At 46.6% G+C, this 21722-nt stretch overlaps 1 protein-coding gene across 1 annotated transcript in view; it reads left to right on the forward strand.

The window, feature by feature from the left end:
- The window catches only part of LOC144770984 (putative cation-transporting ATPase 13A4), a 1004626-nt gene that overhangs the window by 546082 nt on the left and 436822 nt on the right, over nucleotides 1-21722 (forward strand). Inside the window, exon 21 of the mRNA XM_078655851.1 lies at nucleotides 19378-19457. Coding sequence (XP_078511977.1) covers nucleotides 19378-19457 — 80 coding nt within the window. The remainder of the gene's footprint in view (nucleotides 1-19377; nucleotides 19458-21722) is intronic.

Here is a 21722-nt window from a genome sequence, read left to right on the forward strand (position 1 = left end):
TTTCAAAGGTGCTGGATTCACAAACTCCAGCAAATAGCACTTTAAGCAGATGAAGTCCTTTAGCCCTGTGACTTCAACAGGAGACTGGCACTCTTCCAGCCCTTGGAGATTTTCTCAGCAAAGAGTGAGAGTACACACACAGTTCCTCTCTCCTGGTTCCTTGGCAAAAATAAAGAAGCAATGCAGGATTCCCCCAACAAACAGCACTCTGGCAGAAGGGGTAGGCAGTCCTTAGATCAGCAGGCTTCTTGTCCTTGGTTCAGGTTTCCTTGTCAGAAGTGATCTAAATTCTTGGTTCAGGGGTCCTTCTCTTATACCCCTTTTTGGCTTTGATCCCTTTGTCCATGCAGGGGAAATTCCCCCCATCCTGGGTTTGTTGTGGGTGTTGCCAGGCCAGAGCACCTGGCCTATTCACTGGGCAGGGCAGAGTCCTCAGCCGCTCAGCAGGAGCGGAGCCAGCATTGTCACTGGCAGGGGCAGGGCCATCAGCTGCCCGACAGGAGGCGGGCCAGGGAAGTCCCAGGCAAGCACAGAGTCATCAGTCGCCCGGCAGGGGGGCGGAGCCAACATTGTATCAGGCAGGGCAGGCTATCAAGAGCTACTCTCCCCTACTCTCAATGCAAATGCCCCACTCATCCCACACTGACTCATTCAGACTCTCTGGAGCCACCCAGCTCCTGTCACACGCACACCAGAACCAGCAGAGACCGGTAGACAGTTAGACAAGAAAATAGCTACTTTCTAACAGTGCTATTTTCAAACACAGAGTCCAAAAACCATCCATACAAACGGATGCGTTATTAAACCCTGAGTTCAGGGATACCAAACTCGACATTGCACCATGCTCCCCGAGCCCGCTAGGATTATAGCATTAATAATCCTGGCAGCCCATTCTAACTGATGGAGAGCAGGCTACCTTACAATAGTGAAAAACGACTATGGATGTAATTCACTATTAGGACATGCCAACCTTGTCAGGCTTGTCCTACCTTATGCTTACAATGCACCCTGCCCGTGGGCCTACTATAGGGGTGACTAACATGAAGTTAAGGGAAGGTTTAGGGACTGGTAAGTAGGTGTACTTGCGCAGTCTTCGTGACAGTCAGACTGCACGTGGTCTGGCAATGGCAGACCTTCAGACATACTTTTACTAGGCCGCTCTTGTGGGTGGCACAACATGTGCTGCAAGCCCACTAGCAGCATTTGTCTTTACAAGCCCTGGCACTCCTGGTGCACTCGACTAGGGACTGATAGTAAACCAAATAAGCCAAACATGGAAGTAAATCAATACAGCAATTTCACATAGGGAGCACTTGCACTGTGGCACTGATCAGCAGTGGCACAGTGCCCAAAGCATATACCAGCAAAAACATCGTAAACAGAAGAGGCAAACAGAAAAAATGGAGGAGAGACTCATGCCAATGATGCCAGGTCTAACAACCCTACACAAGATGTCATAGATATCCAGTTACATGCTACTCCCGAAGAAATCAAGAAATGGTCCGAACAAGGAGGGGTCCAGACAGATCAAGGATGGTTAACGAAGGGTAGAGCCACATGGTTTCTCCCCGACTCTATGGTTCAAGTCATTATTAATACCGCACATAGTCCAGCACATTTAGGAGAAAAAGCTATGTTATAAGGGCTGCACTCTCAACACTGAGAGATGTCCTCTAGGATCCAAAAATGTCCTTGAATCGAGGTTTCACAAAAAGATTATGACTCTACTCCAAAAGTTGTAGTCTAAATGTTTTATTCACATGTGTTCATAGCTTGTTATGTTCACAAGCGTTTGCTGCTGTTCCTGTTCCATTAACATTTTGCACTCATACCATCCCAATGCATTTCGGCATTTCCATTATGCCTTCATCTGGGGATATATTTCTAAAAACGAAGAAATGCTTATATTTTACATCATGTAAAAAATAGTTCATAGGCTGCCTAATAGATGCTAAATAATTATACAACAGCGAATTCATGCAGTGTGTGTGGTTAAAAAACTGGTTTGTCACAATGAAGGGTGATATAACGTGAAAGAAAACGATTATGGTTAAAATAATAAAGTCTAAAGTGCAAGGTGAAATAACATGTGCGTTAAGTTGCTGACTCGTGCTGGTAGGAAAATAACTTGTGCATTTCAGCTGCTTAACTAAAGTAGACGGAGTGCTGTGAATTATATACAAATAAAAGCGAGAATTTAGCATGTGAAACTCCTAAGCTTGACATTAATCAAACACCTAAGTGTCTTACAAATTCAGTGGCTAAGGGAAACGCTTACCGCGAAAGAGCAAATGTGCGTCTGTGATGGTAAAGGCTGTAGCTGGGTTCGGCAAAGGTCTGTGACCCGGAAATAAATATACAGAAAAAGGTTACGTGAGGGCGCGACCTGGTAGGGACTGTGTTCAAAGTAAAATGCAGGGGTGAAAACGGGTAGGGAGCGCGTTAAAAAAGTGGGATGTTTGAAGGGTGGTGAAAAAGGCGTGGTGAATGAAAAACAGTGGTTAACTAGAGATCACAATGAATAAAGTTACTAAAACTAACATGTAGTATAATAATGTCAGGCAATGTAAACAAACTAATATGATTAAACATGAATTACAAGCTTTGAATGGTGGGATGAAAAAACCACTCTGCGCAGGTAAGGAGTCATTGGCCAGCTAAGATATTGCGTGTTGGAAACTGTGAAACAACAAGAGGGTAAGGACAATCATCAGGAATTATTAAAAAGAGAAAATTATTGGATTTTCACCTTGAGCAGCATGAAACCATTCGGCCTAAATGACCGAGTGGAATATTTATGTTATCTTTGAAGAGCTGGGGCCCCAGCCAATGACTCCTTACCTGCGCAGAGTGGTTTTTTCATCCCACCATTCAAAGCTTGTAATTCATGTTTAATCATATTAGTTTGTTTACATTGCCTGATATTATTATACTACATGTTAGTTTTAGTAACTTTATTCATTGTGATCTCTAGTTAACCACTGTTTTTCATTCACCACGCCTTTTTCACCACCCTTCAAACATCCCACTTTTTTAACGCGCTCCCTACCCGTTTTCACCCCTGCATTTTACTTTGAACACAGTCCCTACCAGGTCGCGCCCTCACGTAACCTTTTTCTGTATATTTATTTCCGGGTCACAGACCTTTGCCGAACCCAGCTACAGCCTTTACCATCACAGACGCACATTTGCTCTTTCGCGGTAAGCGTTTCCCTTAGCCACTGAATTTGTAAGACACTTAGGTGTTTGATTAATGTCAAGCTTAGGAGTTTCACATGCTAAATTCTCGCTTTTATTTGTATATAATTCACAGCACTCCGTCTACTTTAGTTAAGCAGCTGAAATGCACAAGTTATTTTCCTACCAGCACGAGTCAGCAACTTAACGCACATGTTATTTCACCTTGCACTTTAGACTTTATTATTTTAACCATAATCGTTTTCTTTCACGTTATATCACCCTTCATTGTGACAAACCAGTTTTTTAACCACACACACTGCATGAATTCGCTGTTGTATAATTATTTAGCATCTATTAGGCAGCCTATGAACTATTTTTTACATGATGTAAAATATAAGCATTTCTTCGTTTTTAGAAATATATCCCCAGATGAAGGCATAATGGAAATGCCGAAATGCATTGGGATGGTATGAGTGCAAAATGTTAATGGAACAGGAACAGCAGCAAACGCTTGTGAACATAACAAGCTATGAACACATGTGAATAAAACATTTAGACTACAACCTTTGGAGTAGAGTCATAATCTTTTTGTGAAACCTCGATTCAAGGACATTTTTGGATCCTAGAGGACATCTCTCAGTGTTGAGAGTGCAGCCCTTATTTCAGTACATTACGCCTCCAGACAGAAGGCGATACTCTGGAGATCCATACAACCTTAAAAACTTTTTAAAAAACGCTGTGCGCCCGGCAAATAACCCTTCTTTTCAAAAAGCTATGTTAGACAGTATCCAGAACATTTGGTTTAACAAGCATTTACGAGCTGCAGCCAAGCAGAAAGTCCGTACCTGTATGATATGTTGTCAGTTTAATCCAGGTAAAAGTGTCCCGGTGGAACAAGGTGGATTCCAGCCCCCTGACCACCCTTTTGAAGTCCTCCAGATGGATTATATTCAGATGGAGCGATGTCGAGGTTTCAAGTATGTCCTTGTAGTTGTATGCGCTTTGTCCAGGTGGACAGAAGCATATCCAGTCCCAGATTACACAGCCGCGACCACTGCCAAGCAGTTGGTTTGTGAGTTCTTCCCCCGTTATGGACTCCCTAGAGTCGTATATTCTGACAACGGCCAGCCATTCTCATCTGAACTCATGAAGCATGTTTCCCTGTTATTAGGGTACCAGTGGAAGTTTCATTGTGTACGCCATCCTGAAGCAGCCGGTCTTGTAGAGAGACATAACCAGACCCTGAAAATCCGTATTGCAAAAGTGTGTAAAGAAAAAGGTGTGGACTGGCTAGTAGCTCTACCAGTCGCTTTATTTTATATGCGCATGGTCGCACATTCCAGATCAGGTCTGTCCCCGTATGAGGTCGTTTTTGGCCGCCCCCCTAACATGTGGGGTACTCCTAGACCCCGAAGTATTACCGATGTTTCAAGTAATATGCTGACAGATTACCTAGCTTCCTTGATGTCTGCCCTCAACTCATGTCGTTCACAGGTTGCCGCCGCATTTCCAGACAATACCGAGGTGGCACCGCACGAAATCGTTCCAGGATCCATGGTGATGGTCCGCAACTTTGACAGATCAAGTCCGCTGGAACCTCGTTGGAAAGAGCCCCGACAGGTCCTCCTCACCACCCGTACAGCCGTGAAGTTGGAAGGACGCAAAGGCTGGGTGCACCTTTCTCATGTCAAACTTTTTAATGGACTGAAACCCGTCTTAAAGAACATTTCCCAGGATTTGAAGGATTGCCAAAGCATTGTTCTCAAGGACTGTCCCGCAAAAGACATTGCTACAACCCCTCCCCTGTTAGAGAAAACTCCGCAACAGGAGTACAAGCTAAAACTCCGGTCTAGTAAAATAAGTCAGTCAGTTTGATTGTCTAAGTCCTCCCCTAGGTGAAACGGTTAGACTGTTTCTGACATGTATAAAATAGACCCCCATAGTGAGAGAGTTAGTCAAAACTCAATCCGATGTATCGTTTTTCTATGTTTCATATTGTTTTCCAGCCTTATGATTTCCTGCACCAGTTATGCATTTTACCTATGTTTCCCAGTTTCACATGTAAATAAGTCTGCTAATGCTACAGTAGAGCACACGTTTAGTGACCTGCCCCCTCATGAACTCTCTTACCGCCTCGCTATGCGAAATAACTCATTTATCCGCATGTTACATTACTCACACCAGTCCAGCAATACCACTAATTGTTGGGTGTGTGGTCGACTCCCCCCTTTCCAGACCCAGAAGGGAGTTCTGCCACTTTTTCCTTATCCATTTTCACATAATGGTTCGTGTGGAGCATGGTCCACGTTAACGTCATCCTCAACAGATATATCTTTTCTTAACAATACATGTTTTCCAGACAAGCAAGGTCTCCCCCACAGAACAGGGTTAGATCTAGAAAATGAAGTGTATAATTTAGGTAATTATTCGTCGAATTTCATGGTCCTGAATGTTCAGTCTGATACTACTCCAGACTTACTGCTATTTCAGTACTACCAGTCAAAGGCGAATTATGTGTCCGAAATAATGGTTCCGTACATGTAGGACATAGTGATTGTACTACTATTGTCAAGTATAGTGACAGTGGGAAATCTATCTTCAAAGCTTCACGTCATTCTTATTTTATTTGTGGTCAAACCGCATATGTTCGTTTGCCCCTCGATTGGGAGGGAACCTGTTACATTGCCTTCCTACTGCCACCAGTTTTTCTAGCCCCACCTGATTATCATAGGAATACACATCTAGTACACATTAGACATAAAAGGGAGTCCCCAATTGTCGATTATACTGAAACTGCTCTAGAACAGTATACAGATTTCAACAGAGGTTTCTTCTTCTTTATAGGACCTATCCAGAATAGTAAACTGATCCGTAGGTTAACCAGAACCCTCGAAGCTGTAGTAAATGAGACTGCCTCTGCTCTAGGTAACTTAACCGAAGAGCAATCTGCTATGAGATTTGTCGTTTTACAAAATCGTCTCGTCCTTGACGTCATACTGGCCGATAGGGGCGGGGCCTGTAGAGTCATCGGATCTAGTTGCTGCATTTTTATTCCAAATAACGCGCCGTCTGTTTATTCAGCTATAACCAGACTCCATAAAATTGCCCATCTGATACACCAAGATCCAGGCACCTGGACATGGTCCGGTTGGTTCTGGAATATAATTTCCGCCTGGGGATGGAAAATATTGTCCTTTCTAGGTATTGCAGTAGCGATCATATTCAGCTGCTGCCTCTGTATACAATGTGGCCCTGCGATTTGCGGCATTTGTGCTACCTCTTGTATTCCTAGTCCCAAGCCCCGTTCTACATCCCGTTCCAGGATAATTCGAGACGAGCAAATGATACTGTATGAAATGATAGATGGTATCATGAATATTGATGTTTCCTGATGGAAACGTAGTGACAAGGAGGGAATGTGGAAAAGTAAATTTTGCCATGTTCTGTGTCCCTACGTGTCATCCATCATAAGTTATGTGTGCATGATTAAATATGCATATGCATTCCCCATGTCCGATTAATGACGCAATTACAGTTGTGTCCACCTCTAGTATGCCAGTTTCCAGTCCTCGTGAATACTACGAATATCAGGCCTATGTAAAGCTACGTTGCCACGTTTCTCAGTGTGCACGTTATTCCATTATAAAGTCCCCGTTTCTAGGCCTCAAAAGGGCCCGGACATCAGATTCAGCTCCTGTCTCCTGAAGCCTCGCTGAGGAGCGATACAGCCCCCACCTGTATCCTCGACCCTTCACTTACTTCCTGCCTCGCAGTGCCCGGCCCAGCCTGGCTCAGTCTCTGAGTCTGCCAAGAATATGTTATGATTCCAGTTATCAGTTCAGTCCTCCTTCTCTGCATTCCTAAGCTACTGAACTGCATCAATAGTTTCCGTCATTGTCTAGCCTTCACGTCTCCACGTTAGAGAAATACTGCATTTAATGGTCATTTAATATTCTTCATCACGCACTACATGTAGAATAATGCATGGTCCAGTCTTAGAATCAAGTTAGCCTTTCCTCTCCTGACTTCTAGTTTATATCAACATGTTCTCTAAACATCAGATACTAGATACTGTTTAGGTACATGTCGCCCTGACCCTCCAGACTTCAGTCTCTGCTCCTAGCACAGAGTTCATAGCCCCCAGCTTCTCCTAGTGATACGTCATTGCTAGTTTGCGCGCACTATCAGGTTAGAGGTCCCGGCTCCTTAGGCAGCCCCCTCCATGGTTTCCGCCCCATTCATGACATATTCTGTTACGTTTACATCACATGTCTATGTATACGCCCAGTTACACCTACTTTCGCCCTTATCTTTCGCGACTGCTACGCGTCACGCCTTCTGCTCCACCCACTGCTACGCCTACTGCAATGTAATGCTATGTGTTTGCGTTATGTATATATGCTCATGTATTGTTATTAAAAGTCAGCGCGCTCATCCCAGATCCAGCCCCAGCAGCTGCTGGGCCCTGTTACGGGTGGGCATGCATGATTAAATATGCATATGCATTCCCCATGTCCGATTAATGACGCAATTACAGTTGTGTCCACCTCTAGTATGCCAGTTTCCAGTCCTCGTGAATACTACGAATATCAGGCCTATGTAAAGCTACGTTGCCACGTTTCTCAGTGTGCACGTTATTCCATTATAAAGTCCCCGTTTCTAGGCCTCAAAAGGGCCCGGACATCAGATTCAGCTCCTGTCTCCTGAAGCCTCGCTGAGGAGCGATACAGCCCCCACCTGTATCCTCGACCCTTCACTTACTTCCTGCCTCGCAGTGCCCGGCCCAGCCTGGCTCAGTCTCTGAGTCTGCCAAGAATATGTTATGACGAACAAGACATGCTCCGTATGGGAGAATACACATACCCAGATATGTGGAGTGCTGGGCAGGGTATCAGGCAGTTGATGGCATCCAGAACAGGTGTGGCACCTCCGTTAGTCTGCTAGTACCGCTGTTTTGACTCTGGCAGTTGGCATTTGGAGTTGATTCTGGCAGTGGTGATGTGTTCCTCCTGCGGTGATGTGACGTCCAGGCCGGTCGGAACTCAATTTGATGTGTGAGCCCTGGTTGACCGCAGTTGAGTCCGAAGGCAGCAGACAGCGCAGGGCCACAGCCACATGGCATTGAGGACCCCAAGGCCATCGTCTCAGAGGCCATCCAAAATATCACCGGACAGGGTCCCTGACTTCAGCTCTACGGAGTTAGTGGCCTGGGATGCACTGCAGCCGGCACAGACAACCCGCCACAGGACGATGACTTGCGGTGCGGTGAGGTGGGCCACACGAGCTGAGCGTGTCCTCATCGATGTCCGAGGTGAATGTGGCGGAGGGTTGCGGGTGAAAGTGGAAAGTGTCCTCCAGGGCATGATGCAGAGGGTAGAAGCCTTACGGAAGCGGAAAATTGAGAAGTGGAATGCTACAGCCTCGTTTTTGCCAATGAATCAGTATTACTGACATGATGATGAAGACAACCCCCAGGCCATAGACACAGTCGACACCAAAGTTCAACCAGAAAGTGTCCATGGCTGTCGGGGAACAGAATTAGTGGCAATGGAGCTGAAGGGGTATTCAGTCTGCGATGAGAAAAAGTGCAATGATATAAAGGCTACCATAAATAAATCAAGACTCAGTTCCCAATGTGTGTCCTACTGTACCGCAGTGTAGGCCGAAGGCAGTAGTCAGAAAAGGACCACAGACAGGTGTCGTGCGGATGCTATGCACAGAGTTGCTGGCACCACATTGAAGGGAGCACAGTGACATATAATCTATTATAAAGTGTGTACTCTGCCATTGTGTAATTAGGACTCAGTTCCAAATGTGTGACCCACCGGGCAGCTGTGTAGGCCGGTGGAGTATGTCAACAATAAAGGAGTACTGCGGGCCTGTGTTGCGGAGGCCTTGATGGTCTGAGGAGGCTGTTAAGCTCGCGGGCCTCAGGCTTGGGGCTTGCGCTAGCATGTGGTGGGCCCTCCTTGACACACACCGGTGTTGGCAGGTGGGCAGTGAGACCTAGCTGCGCAGGGGTGCGCACGACGGGTCCAGGACCAGCGGCCTGGGGTGCAGGAGGCACACAGGTTCACAGGCAACACTACTCATGGCGACGGCAACGGCCTTGTGCCCCACCCTGGCAGACAAATTTGGCATTCCGGAAGAGTACCACGCCCAGAGCTGCGTGCTTTTAATTCACACCCCTATGCTCGCCTGGCCTACACAGGGCCAACCCAATCCGCACATGTTTCCAGGGGGGGGCGTCAAAAGCTACATTTCCGGGATCTTCCCCACTGGGTGGCGTGACATGGTTGCGTCCACTGCCCACTAGACTCCATACACCAGTAGTGAACGTAGACATGGATATGTCTGTGGTATGCATACTGCAGTCAGTCCAGCACATCTCCGCCACACTTGGCATTGTGTACATTCTCATTCATGGGTCACTTGCCTCCGTCACACATGCCTGGTTCCCACTAGTGGTGGGCAGAATTTGCATAATCGCGTTACACAAATCTCAGCGAAACGGTAAAAAATCTCTGTGAACACGCGGAATTGCTTGTTTGAGATGCTTTCTTACTGTTCGCAATCGCTGTTTGCGTGCTCTGGGGGAAATATCTCGCGAACACGCATTTGAGAACGCGAACAAGCAAAAATGTTTGCGAAGTCGCGGAATGCAGAATTTTGGGCAATTTCGCGTTCTCCGCAGAACGCTAAATTACCCAAATTCCGCAAATTCCGCGAGCGGAAGGGAATTTACCGCCCAGGCCTAGTTCCCACCTCTCCCCACATTCCGCCATTGTGTGGCTGAGGTGCCATGCCGTTGATGACTCATGTACATGGCTAGCCCAGGTTGCCGCAGTAAGTTATGCTGTTGTGTCTGTGCATGTTGTGTGGTATGTTGAATGTGAGTATGTGACGTGTGCATTCCCAGAGTTGAGATTTGCTTGATTGTGGAGTTGGGGGGTGTGGTGTGTTTATTTGGTACTTGCCAACAAGCAGTGTATTTCCATGGGTGCCATCCTGTTAGAGCTGGTTGATGATGGACTGTCGAAACAAGTAGGAATCATGCACCCTGCCTGGGTAGTTGGCAGCGACATTGGTGGTGATTCCCAGGTGGTCCACTGTTGCCTGCACATTGATGGAATGCGTGTGCTTTCTGTTGAGGTAATTGGGGGCACGAGTAGGACATGTGTGCAGTCAATTGCCCCTGACATGTGAGGCAAGCCAGCTATGGCTTAGACGCCTTGCTTGGTCTCCAGCTGTTCATACGCAGTGTGGGGGGAGTATGGGTACTGGGGTACCAAGCTGATGATGGCATCCGAGACAGTTGTTTGATAGGGCTGACTCCTCAGACTCTGGCGGTTGTTGGATGAAAGGTCCCAGAGGCCAGCAGGTGCAGCACAGCCAGCAGCTTTATCAGCGGAGGGATGTTGGTTGTCTGCTGTGTTAGTACCGTCAGCCTGTGGGCAACCGTTGTCAGGATGCGTAGGATGGTTGCCCTTTTGAGCCTGTGGTGGGCAATGGCATTCTCTGGTGTTGGGTCTATGAGGTTGGTGCATTTTCTGCAGGTCCGCTGTCATGGTCTACCCTGCCTCTGTGGTGGTCCGGGTGGGATGTAGGGGTGTCCAGGGTGTTAGAGGTCCTGGGGGTGGTGGCGGCGGGTGTTGTGGCCCTTTTGGGGCTTCGTGCTGCATGATCAGTGGCTCCATGGCATCTGTTGGTCTTCAGGTGTATCTATGGGCTGTGCTCTCTTGGCTGCTGCCGGTTGTCATCCGACTTTAAACCAGGTCTTATTATTTATTTATTTATTTGTTAGGTTTGTAAAGCGCTAAAGAGAAAGATAGCAGATGAAAAATAATAAAAATCGGATACGAGGTCAGATCAGGAAATTATTGATTAAACAGCCAGATCTTTATGGCTCTGCGGAACTGTACATAGCTTGTTTCTGTATGTAATTTAAGAGGGAGGGAGTTCCACAGCTTTGGTCCCAAAAGCGAGAAAGATCTACCAACCATCCTGGCTAAATGAAACCTGGGCACGCTGAAAAGGCCCTGCGATGAGGATCTCAAACAGCGGGCAGGGAGGTAGGTATGTACCAAGGATTGAAGATATTTGGGGGCAGAGCCGAATTTGATTTTGTGCATGAAACTCAGAGTCTTGAACTTGACTCTGTTTTCAAATCTGAGCCAATGCAATGTCTTGAGATGACCTGACATGCGCTCTCTTCTGTTACACTTGCACAGCAGTCTAGCAGCGGCATTTTGCACAAGCTGAAGACGTCTCAAAACAGCCTGCGAAGATCCTAGATAAAGGACGTTTCCGTAGTCAAGCCGCGAGGTGATGAGGGCATTGACTACAGATTTTTGCGTGTCCTCGGGCAGCATCCAAATGATTTTTCTAAGCCACCTCAAGATGGTGAAGCACGTGGCTGTTAGCTTCTTAACTTGAGGCAGCATAGTCAGGCCTTTATCAAGGATAATGCCCAAATTGCGCACTTGGTCTGACGGACTGGGAAGAGATCCCAATTCAGGAGGCCAATGTCTTGTGTTCCAAAGATCCGGGTTTGAGCCCAGGATTAAAACCTCTGTTTTATCACCGTTGAGCTTCAACAGGTTTTCCGTCATCCAAATTGCGATTTTGCTTAGACCCGCCTGCAGCGGCGATCCAGAATCACATTCTACATTCGATAGTGAGAAAATAATTTGCGAATCATCCGCATAAGTAAACATGGTCAAGCCTTCAGATTCAGCAATCTGCGCAAGTGGGGAGACATACAAATTAAAAAGCAAAGGGCTAAGCACCGAGCCCTCAGGGACTCCATAAGGGGATCTATGGATATTGCAGGACCCAGTGTTCGAGGTAATTTGAAAAGTTCTTTGAGTCAGAAAAGAGGCAATCCAATCCAAGGCTTTGCCTCTAACGCCCATATCAAAGAGGGATTTTAACAGAATTTTATGGGAGATGGTATAAAATGCTGCGCTGAGGTCAAGCAAGATCAGCGCAGCAGAGTCCACTTTGTCTATTAAGTGACGCAGATATTCGGACACTCCCCGTAGAGTTGTCTCTGTTGAGAAACCCGACCGGAAACCTGACTGCGTAGGATGGAATATGTTATTGAATTCTGTATAATGGGCGAGATGACTATGAACATGCTTCTCCAATATTTTGGAGAAAGCAGGCAGACGGAAGATAGGACGAAAGTTAGCCAATATTTTAGGATCTGCCGTTGTTTTCTACAGCAGAGGTGAAACCATGGCGTGTTTCCACAAAGAGGGAACCGTAGCCAAGGACAGAGACTGATTTAGTGCCTTGCAGATCACAGAGAGTTGCTGGGAGTCAAGGAGTTTGAGGATAGAGATTGGGAGAGGGTCGACTGGAGACCCGGATTTCAGTTTCCCTAGTATCTCTTTCAAACCTTGCATATTCATCTCAGGCCAGTAATTAATTGGTTCATAGGACAGGTCTGTCTGTAGAGAAAAATCTACATTCCCCGAGCCAGTGTCAGAGTTACTTACAACATGCTCCAAATGTTGTTTGGAAATGTCGGTATAGATAGTCTCAATCTTACTAGTGAAAAAGCAAGCCAGATCTTCGCATTGGACATTGCTCAATGGCAGAGGTTCAGCTATAGTTTGAGAGCCCGCTAGCTCTTTAACTAGGTTAAAAAGTGTTCTAGATTTATTTGTGGCTTCCGAAATAGTCTTTGCCACGAAGCCTGCTCTAGCTGTGGTACAGTCTTTATGATAAAGCCTGAGTTCCCTCCTGTAATTCAGGCCCGCCGCTGGAGAGTGGACTTTCCTCCAGAGGCGCTCCAGGCGTTTACATTTCGATTTTATAGCTTTCAGCGAGTCGTTGAACCACAGCGCCGGGGAGTTATGTGCCTTGACTTTCTTATGTGCAGACGGCAAGCAGGCATCGATGTCCTTCATAAGCCATCTGTCAGTCTTTACAGCTACTGTTTCCATGTCGTCCGACTCTACCACCACATCGTGTGACACTGCATCTAGAGTGGACTTGAGAAGATTCAGATCGAGTTTCTTCCAATTCCTTTTTCGATACTGGACTATAGGTTTGGAAGGAGCAGGATTCACAGGGACAGGAAGGTTAAATTTGATGAGAAAGTGATCTAACCAGTGTAGGGGCAGGGAGGGAGAGCATTGAAGCCGGGGGAGGCTGGAAAAGATGGGGTCCAGTAGATGGCCGCCTCTATGAGTGGCTCCCGTATTGTACAGCGTGATGTTCATTGCTGCCAGATCATCAATCAAATGTAATCCTTGATTATTCTGAGGGTCATCAAGATGAATATTTAAATCCCCTACAATGGAGAGATTGCTTGAGTTTACCAGAAATGAGGCAACCAAATCCGAAAACTGCGTTGCCCAGGCTTGTGCAGGGCCGGGCGGTCGATAGACTAGCAACCCAGTAAGTGTAAAATTCGGGATCAGTGCAAGTTTAAAAAAGGCTATTTCACAAGAATTCAAAGAGACCGGTTCGAGAGTGCATTGCAGCGATTTTTTAATTATGACTGCTATGCCACCCCCAATTCTTATAAGTCTGTCTCTTCTCACTATGGCATAGTTTGGTGGCAGGGCTTCCGCAATGTCTGGGCCGCCGCTGTCATTTAGCCAGGTTTCCGTAAGAAACAGTGCATCCAGCGTGTCATCAGACAAAAGGTCAAAAATGTACCTTTTGTGTCAGAGCAGGTGTTAGTTTTCTACAGCTAACATGCCTTATCGCCTGTTTTGTCTTCTTATTGCTGATCTGCCTGGTCATTGAGAATGCTGGGAAGTGGTGTTGTCACTGCTTTGCGCTCGAGAACACCTACTCTGCATCTCATTAGTGATAGTTGCCGGGGTCATCCGTGGCAATGTTTTTTGACAATGCTATCGCTGGAAAAGTGGTGATGTGGGCTGTTAGCACCAGCTTGAGAAAGGGGCATTGAATTTATCGTGACTTTGGATGCGCAAAAGTGCCGTTAACTCGATTCCGCCGTAGGGATTATGATGTCAGTTTCCGATAGGCTTTACATGTCGGGTTGTCCGACATGGTAAGCCAGTCAGAAAGTGACATTGGGGGCACCTAGTTTGACCCCGTCACCCTGCCACCTCTGTTTGTGGGCTGCTGGGGCACCTATGGTGTCCAACTGTTAATCCCTGCACCGTGTGGCAGGCACCTTGAGGTGCCTGCCACACTGTGCAAGGTTTTGTACAAAGTCCCATTTCTCTATGGGAGGTTGTGCTATGGCCAGTTTATGGTGGCAGCACAAGGTCCCATAGGGAAATGAGACTATGCGACCACACCATGTGTGGTCAGATCGTAAATATGTGCTCAGACAGGCACTGCTGTGACACCCTCACAGCACATTCCTGCATGGTGTGGCATGCAGCATGTGGGGTGCACATTTGCAGGGGACACAACATGTGCACCCCTGCATCCACCCCCTGTCCCTGCAGTGGCAATGGGCTCTGTTTGGGGCCCTTTTGTGGCCTCACCACCATGGAAAGGCTGGTGGTGAGGCAACTCGTAATATAAAACTTAGCACTTTGCCACTGGATTCAAGCAAGCCTGGCTGAAGACGGCTGAAATGCCGGAAACCGGTCCTCGGAAACTTTTTTCCGGGCCATGGAAGGCATGGCTTGGCAGTTCGGGCTGGACTGTTCCCATAAGGCACAGGGTCAGACTGATTTGCATATGGCCATGTCTGAACTGGGGTGGCAGAGTGGGCTAAAGATCGGTGATGGATTAAACCCAGATCTGTTGACTGGGTGTGAGTGTTTGATTGGTTCAGATGCTCCGTCCATCACCACCCCCTTTTGTACCGTGTAGCAGTTCTGCAGCGGCACTGTCAGCATATTACTCAGCCTGACAGGATCCCGGATCCCCAGCAGACACAGAGGTCCAGTGGCAGTCCAACCACCAAACTGGAATACGATGGGCGGACCCCCAGTCTGTTAGTTCGTGGACCGCCACCACGGATTCGGCAGTCCAGTGGACCGCCAAACTCATAATTATGCCCTAATTGTACTTAAAGGACAGAACCCTGCTCTCTGCTCATAGACGGAGATGTCATTAACAAACTCATTCATCATACTCACTGAAGTTCAGATTTGTGTCCAATATACTTTTAACACATTCACTTTTGTTAATCATTTCCGATCTTTTTTCAATAAAGATTTTTATAGGGAATGTTTTTGATTTCTATTCTCCCAGGCTAAGAAGACAGTTTTGTTCCCATGTTTCTCAAGTGGAGCATTACCTGGGGCACATGCTATGTTTATATTTGTATATATTTCACATTGAGGTTGAATTTTTGTAAAATGGACATGAGGACCAGAATGAAAACTCATTTTTTAAGAAGAGTCTCCGGTTTTCGGGAACATGTGTACGCATTTGCGTTATTTTGTGCTGGGAAATTTGTTGCTGTTTTGTCATTGTGCAAATGTCTACTGCATAATATATACCGCGCCTGCACGATAGATCCCCCATTGTTGAATATGTCTACTGCATATTATATACCACGCCTGCACGATAGATCCCCCATTGTTGAATATGTCTACTGCATATTATATACCGCGCCTGCACGATAGATCCCCCATTGTTGAATATGTCTACTGCATAATATATACCGCGCCTGCACGATAGATCCCCCATTGTTGAATATGTCTACTGCATATTATATACCGCGCCTGCACGATAGATCCCCCATTGTTGAATATGTCTACTGCATATTATATACCGCGCCTGCACGATAGATCCCCCATTGTTGAATATGTCTACTGCATATTATATACCGCGCCTGCACGATAGATCCCCATTGTTGAATATGTCTACTGCATATTATATACCGCGCCTGCACGATAGATCCCCCATTGTTGAATATGTCTACTGCATATTATATACCGCGCCTGCACGATAGATCGCCCATTCTTGAATATGTCTACTGCATATTATATACCGCGCCTGCACGATAGATCCCCCATTCTTGAATATGTCTACTGCATATTATATACCGCGCCTGCACGATAGATCCCCCATTCTTGAATATGTCTACTGCATAATATATACCGCGCCTGCACGATAGATCCCCCATTCTTGAATATGTCTACTGCATAATATATACCGCGCCTGCACGATAGATCCCCCATTCTTGAATATGTCTACTGCATATTATATACCGCGCCTGCACGATAGATCCCCCATTCTTGAATATGTCTACTGCATATTATATACCGCGCCTGCACGATAGATCACCCATTGTTGAATATGTCTACTGCATATTATATACCGCGCCTGCACGATAGATCCCCCATTGTTGAATATGTCTACTGCATATTATATACCGCGCCTGCACGATAGATCCCCCATTGTTGAATATGTCTACTGCATATTATATACCGCGCCTGCACGATAGATCCCCCATTGTTGAATATGTCTACTGCATATTATATACCGCGCCTGCACGATAGATCCCCCATTGTTGAATATGTCTACTGCATAATATATACCGCGCCTGCACGATAGATCCCCCATTGTTGAATATGTCTACTGCATAATATATACCGCGCCTGCACGATAGATCCCCCATTGTTGAATATGTCTACTGCATAATATATACCGCGCCTGCACGATAGATCACCCATTGTTGAATATGTCTACTGCATATTATATACCACGCCTGCACGATAGATCCCCCATTGTTGAATATGTCTACTGCATATTATATACCACGCCTGCACGATAGATCCCCCATTGTTGAATATGTCTACTGCATATTATATACCACGCCTGCACGATAGATCCCCCATTGTTGAATATGTCTACTGCATATTATATACCACGCCTGCACGATAGATCCCCCATTGTTGAATATGTCTACTGCATAATATATACCACGCCTGCACGATAGATCCCCCATTGTTGAATATGTCTACTGCATATTATATACCACGCCTGCACGATAGATCCCCCATTGTTGAATATGTCTACTGCATATTATATACCACGCCTGCACGATAGATCCCCCATTGTTGAATATGTCTACTGCATATTATATACCACGCCTGCACGATAGATCCCCCATTGTTGAATATGTCTACTGCATATTATATACCACGCCTGCACGATAGATCCCCCATTGTTGAATTTCTCTGTGGCAGTTCTTCTAATTTGTTTCAGTGGATTAATAACTCAGTTTTTTAAATTAATCGTCACAAATTTGTAGCAGATTATTGTGATAAGTATGTTCCGGTTTTCAAAAAGTGTAAACTTATATACACATATCGGAAATAATGTTTGACAATAGCTGTTTACTAACACAAAAACACTCAAGGGTCAGAGCTATAATGACCGGCACAGATTTTCACTCTTAGTAATGCCTATCTAGCAAATGGTTCCTCGTGCGACAAGGTCGAGGATGTGACCCATATACATCCTCTAATAGTGACTGAACAGTCACTTAAACATATATCACAAAAAATTGACCCGCACCAAGGTTTGTATACAAGTATGGAATTATCAATAGCTGTTTACCAATATAGTGTTTAAACTTCTAGTTCTGTAATGATTTTGAATGTAAAACACTTTTAAAATGTATCCTCTGTTTTCACAATGAGGCCGTACTTACGATGACTTCGGTATTCACGAAGATCTTGTGACGATGTAAGAAAGAGATTTCATTGGAGAAGACAGTTTTCCTTGATCTTTAAATGAAGTTCCCGTCCATGCCTGCCTTCTTGAAGGTTCCAATTGCTATTTGGTTCATTCTTGGAGTTCAACTGTACTTTGAGTATAGAACTATGGTGTCAGAATTTTTTGGGCATTTTTGCTCAAATAAAATGGTGTCAGGAAAAGGTGCGGAGGAGGCTTATGAAGATGCTGAGGAGCAGGAGTTACCAGCAGCACCGGAAGACTATCCTGATGAGGCACCGCCAGCTAAGAAGCAGAGCATAGCGTGCGATATTTATCTAAAACAGTGGCACAGTTTGTCAAGTGCACCTTGTGTAATAACACACTATGAAGTGGGACAGCAGAACAATATTCATGTGCTACAACAAGTATGTAGCCCCACTTGAAAAAGTACCATAAAAAACAACTTAAGTGACGGAAGGTGAGTGCAGGAGAGGGGGCCATCAACCTCCAGGGCTGCATCAGCTGCTCCTGGAGAGAGAGTTCCAGTGGAAGTGGAGAGGAGACGCCCACAAATATCTCCCGAGTTAAGGTGCATTGAAAGTTATGCCTTCAGTACAACACCACACTGACAGCCGGTGAGCAATTTGTTGATGTCATTTTGGAGACAGCAAGGCAACATTCCTGTTCATCTATTTTTCAATTTACTCTAGTTTACTCCACTGTTTTTGTGGTTAGGTTTTTTCCCCTTGTTGCCATTTTGTTTAAGAAAAAATACAAAAAAAGTGCAAAGTATTAGGGAAAAAAACACAGTTCCAGAAAAAAAGAAGAAAAAAAGGTTCTTCTCAGAACTGCCTTCCATGGTTAAAAAAAGATAAACTGTTTGGCTGTGTGTGTATATATAAAAATGAGTAATTGCATAAGTGTGTGACTGAGTTTGTTATTGGCTGCATGGGTGAGTGAGTGCTTGTGTGAGAATATGTATAGATGAGTTAGTGCCTGTGTGAGTGCCTGTCTGGTTAAGTGAGTGGCTGTGTGTGTGGCCGTACAGCAGAGTGAGAGGATCTGTGATTGGCATTATGGATTAGTGACTGGTTGTGTGAAGTGGTTGTGTGGTGAATGAGTACCTGTGTAAGAGGCTGAATGGTTGAATGACTGTCTCTCTGGGTGAGTGAGTAACTGTGTCTGCAGCCAAACCCAGTGCAGAACACAATCTTGTATGCATCCCCAAGAAACCACAAGGCAAGAGTCACATCAGCCAATCCCAGTGCTGGGTACAATCGTGTGTGTTACAAGTCGAGTCTCCTCTGCTAATCCCAGTGCAGGACACAGTCTGTGAGGTTCAAACGCCATTGACAGGTGATGCCTGGGTGCAAGCTGAAGGTTACATGTTTGAATCCTGTCACGTCTATTCAGCTTTTCACCTTTCTGACTTTGATACAATAAGTATAATTATGGGATTATAGCTGTTATGAGCAAATACCGATGATCCATTATCGGTGGTAATTATTATTATAAATCGATACACTGGGATCCTGTTGTTTTGCAAAGAGTAACCTGTTCTCCTTCTCCTCTTTCTTCCAGTTCCTGCTGAATGGCGTCATCTTTGCCAGGATGTCCCCTAGACTGAAAGCAAGCTTGGTTGGAGAACTGATTAAATTAGAGTAAGTAAACTATGTAATAATGTATGAAGCATGTGGCTGTGTGGGACCTCTTGAACGGGGATACAAACTGATAGGACAGACAGATGGACACCGTACAATGATTGCTGTGAGTTACAAGGAGTGCAGTTTTACCTAGAAGTGCGCAAGAGTGTCACATGTCTACTTATATTTTTAATGGCAGGAGGGGCAGTGGGAACTTGAATGTGCGTAGCAGGCACAGGGTGACTCCCACACCCTGTCAGAAGCTGTCATTTAGAGAATTACACACTTGCTTGCCACACAGGTCACCTGTGGCCAGTGATGTCCCTGTTCTAGGGAGCAGCAGCAGGGCCTGTTCCAGAGTGACCCTTTTCTGGTGGTTCTATCCAAGGACATCACCCCAAGTCAGCCTCTCTCTAATTAACTGAAGATTCTTCACAGGCTGAGCAGGGCCGGCCTGTGGTCATTCACCTGTGTCGCTCCCAGAGATCCTGTGCTCTTTCTAAGTGTATCAATAGCTCTCTGTAGGATAGACACAGGTGGAGAGAGGCTGTCTGCACTACAGATCTGTCTCAGGACTGCACTAAAGGCCTCTCGCCCGTGTCTGCCCAGAGAATACAGGCACCTGTGTCTAATCTGAGACAGATGTGTAGCAGAGGCAGCCTCTCCACCTGTGTCTCCTGTGACAGATATGTAGCAGAGGCAGCCTCTCCACCTGTGTCTGTCCTGAGACAGATGTGTAGCAGAGGCAGCCTCTCCACCTGTGTCTGTCCTGTGATAGACCTGTAGCACAGGCAGCCTCTCCACCTGTGTCTGTCCTGTGACAGACCTGTAGCACAGGCAGCCTCTCCACCTGTGTCTATCCTGAGACAGATGTGTAGCAGAGGCAGCCTCTCCACCTGTGTCTGTCCTGTGATAGACCTGTAGCACAGGCAGCCTCTCCACCTGTGTCTGTCCTGTGACAGACCTGTAGCACAGGCAGCCTCTCCACCTGTGTCTATCCTGTGACAGATCTGTAGCACAGGCAGCCTCTCCACCTGTGTCTGCCCTGAGACAGATCTGTAGCACAGGCAGCCTCTCCACCTGTGTCTCTCCTGTGATAGATCTGTAGCACAGACAGCCTCTCCACCTGTGTCTATCCTGAGACAGATCTGTAGCACAGGCAGCCTCTCCACCTGTGTCTCTCCTGTGATAGATCTGTAGCACAGGCAGCCTCTCCACCTGTGTCCATCCTGTGACAGATCTGTAGCACAGGCAGCCTCTTCACCTGTGTCTATCCTGAGACAGATCTGTAGCACAGGCAGCCTCTCCACCTGTGTCCATCCTGTGACAGATCTGTAGCACAGGCAGCCTCTTCACCTGTGTCTGTCCTGAGACAGATCTGTAGCACAGGCAGCCTCTCCACCTGTGTCTATCCTGTGACAGATCTGTAGCACAGGCAGCCTCTTCACCTGTGTCTGTCCTGTGACAGACCTGTAGCACAGGCAGCCTCTCCACCTGTGTCCATCCTGTGACAGACCTGTAGCACAGGCAGTCTCTCCACCTGTGTCCATCCTGTGACAGACCTGTAGCACAGGCAGCCTCTTCACCTGTGTCCATCCTGTGACAGATCTATAGCACAGGCAGCCTCTCCACCTGTGTCTGTCCTGAGACAGATCTGTAGCACAGGCAGCCTCTCCACCTGTGTCTATCCTGTGACAGATCTGTAGCACAGGCAGCCTCTCCACCTGTGTCTGCCCTGAGACAGATCTGTAGCACAGGCAGCCTCTTCACCTGTGTCTGTCCTGTGACAGACCTGTAGCAGAGGCAGCCTCTCCACCAGTGTCTGTCCTGTGACAGACCTGTAGCACAGGCAGCCTCTTCACCTGTGTCTGTCCTGAGACAGATCTGGAGCACAGGCAGCCTCTCCACCTGTGTCTGTCCTGTGACAGACCTGTAGCAGAGGCAGCCTCTCCACCTGTGTCTGCCCTGAGACAGATCTGTAGCACAGGCAGCCTCTTCACCTGTGTCTGTCCTGTGACAGATCTGTAGCACAGGCAGCCTCTTCACCTGTGTCTGTCCTGAGACAGATCTGTAGCACAGGCAGCCTCTCCACCTGTGTCTCTCCTGTGACAGATCTGTAGCACAGGCAGCCTCTCCACCTGTGTCTGTCCTGAGACAGACCTGTAGCACAGGCAGCCTCTCCACCTGTGTCTGTCCTGAGACAGATCTGTAGCAGAGGCAGCCTCTCCACCTGTGTCTGTCCTGAGACAGATCTGTAGCAGAGGCAGCCTCTCCACCTGTGTC

The sequence above is a fragment of the Lissotriton helveticus genome, chromosome 7 (genome assembly GCF_964261635.1).
Source record: "Lissotriton helveticus chromosome 7, aLisHel1.1, whole genome shotgun sequence".
Classification (NCBI taxonomy): domain Eukaryota; kingdom Metazoa; phylum Chordata; class Amphibia; order Caudata; family Salamandridae; genus Lissotriton; species Lissotriton helveticus.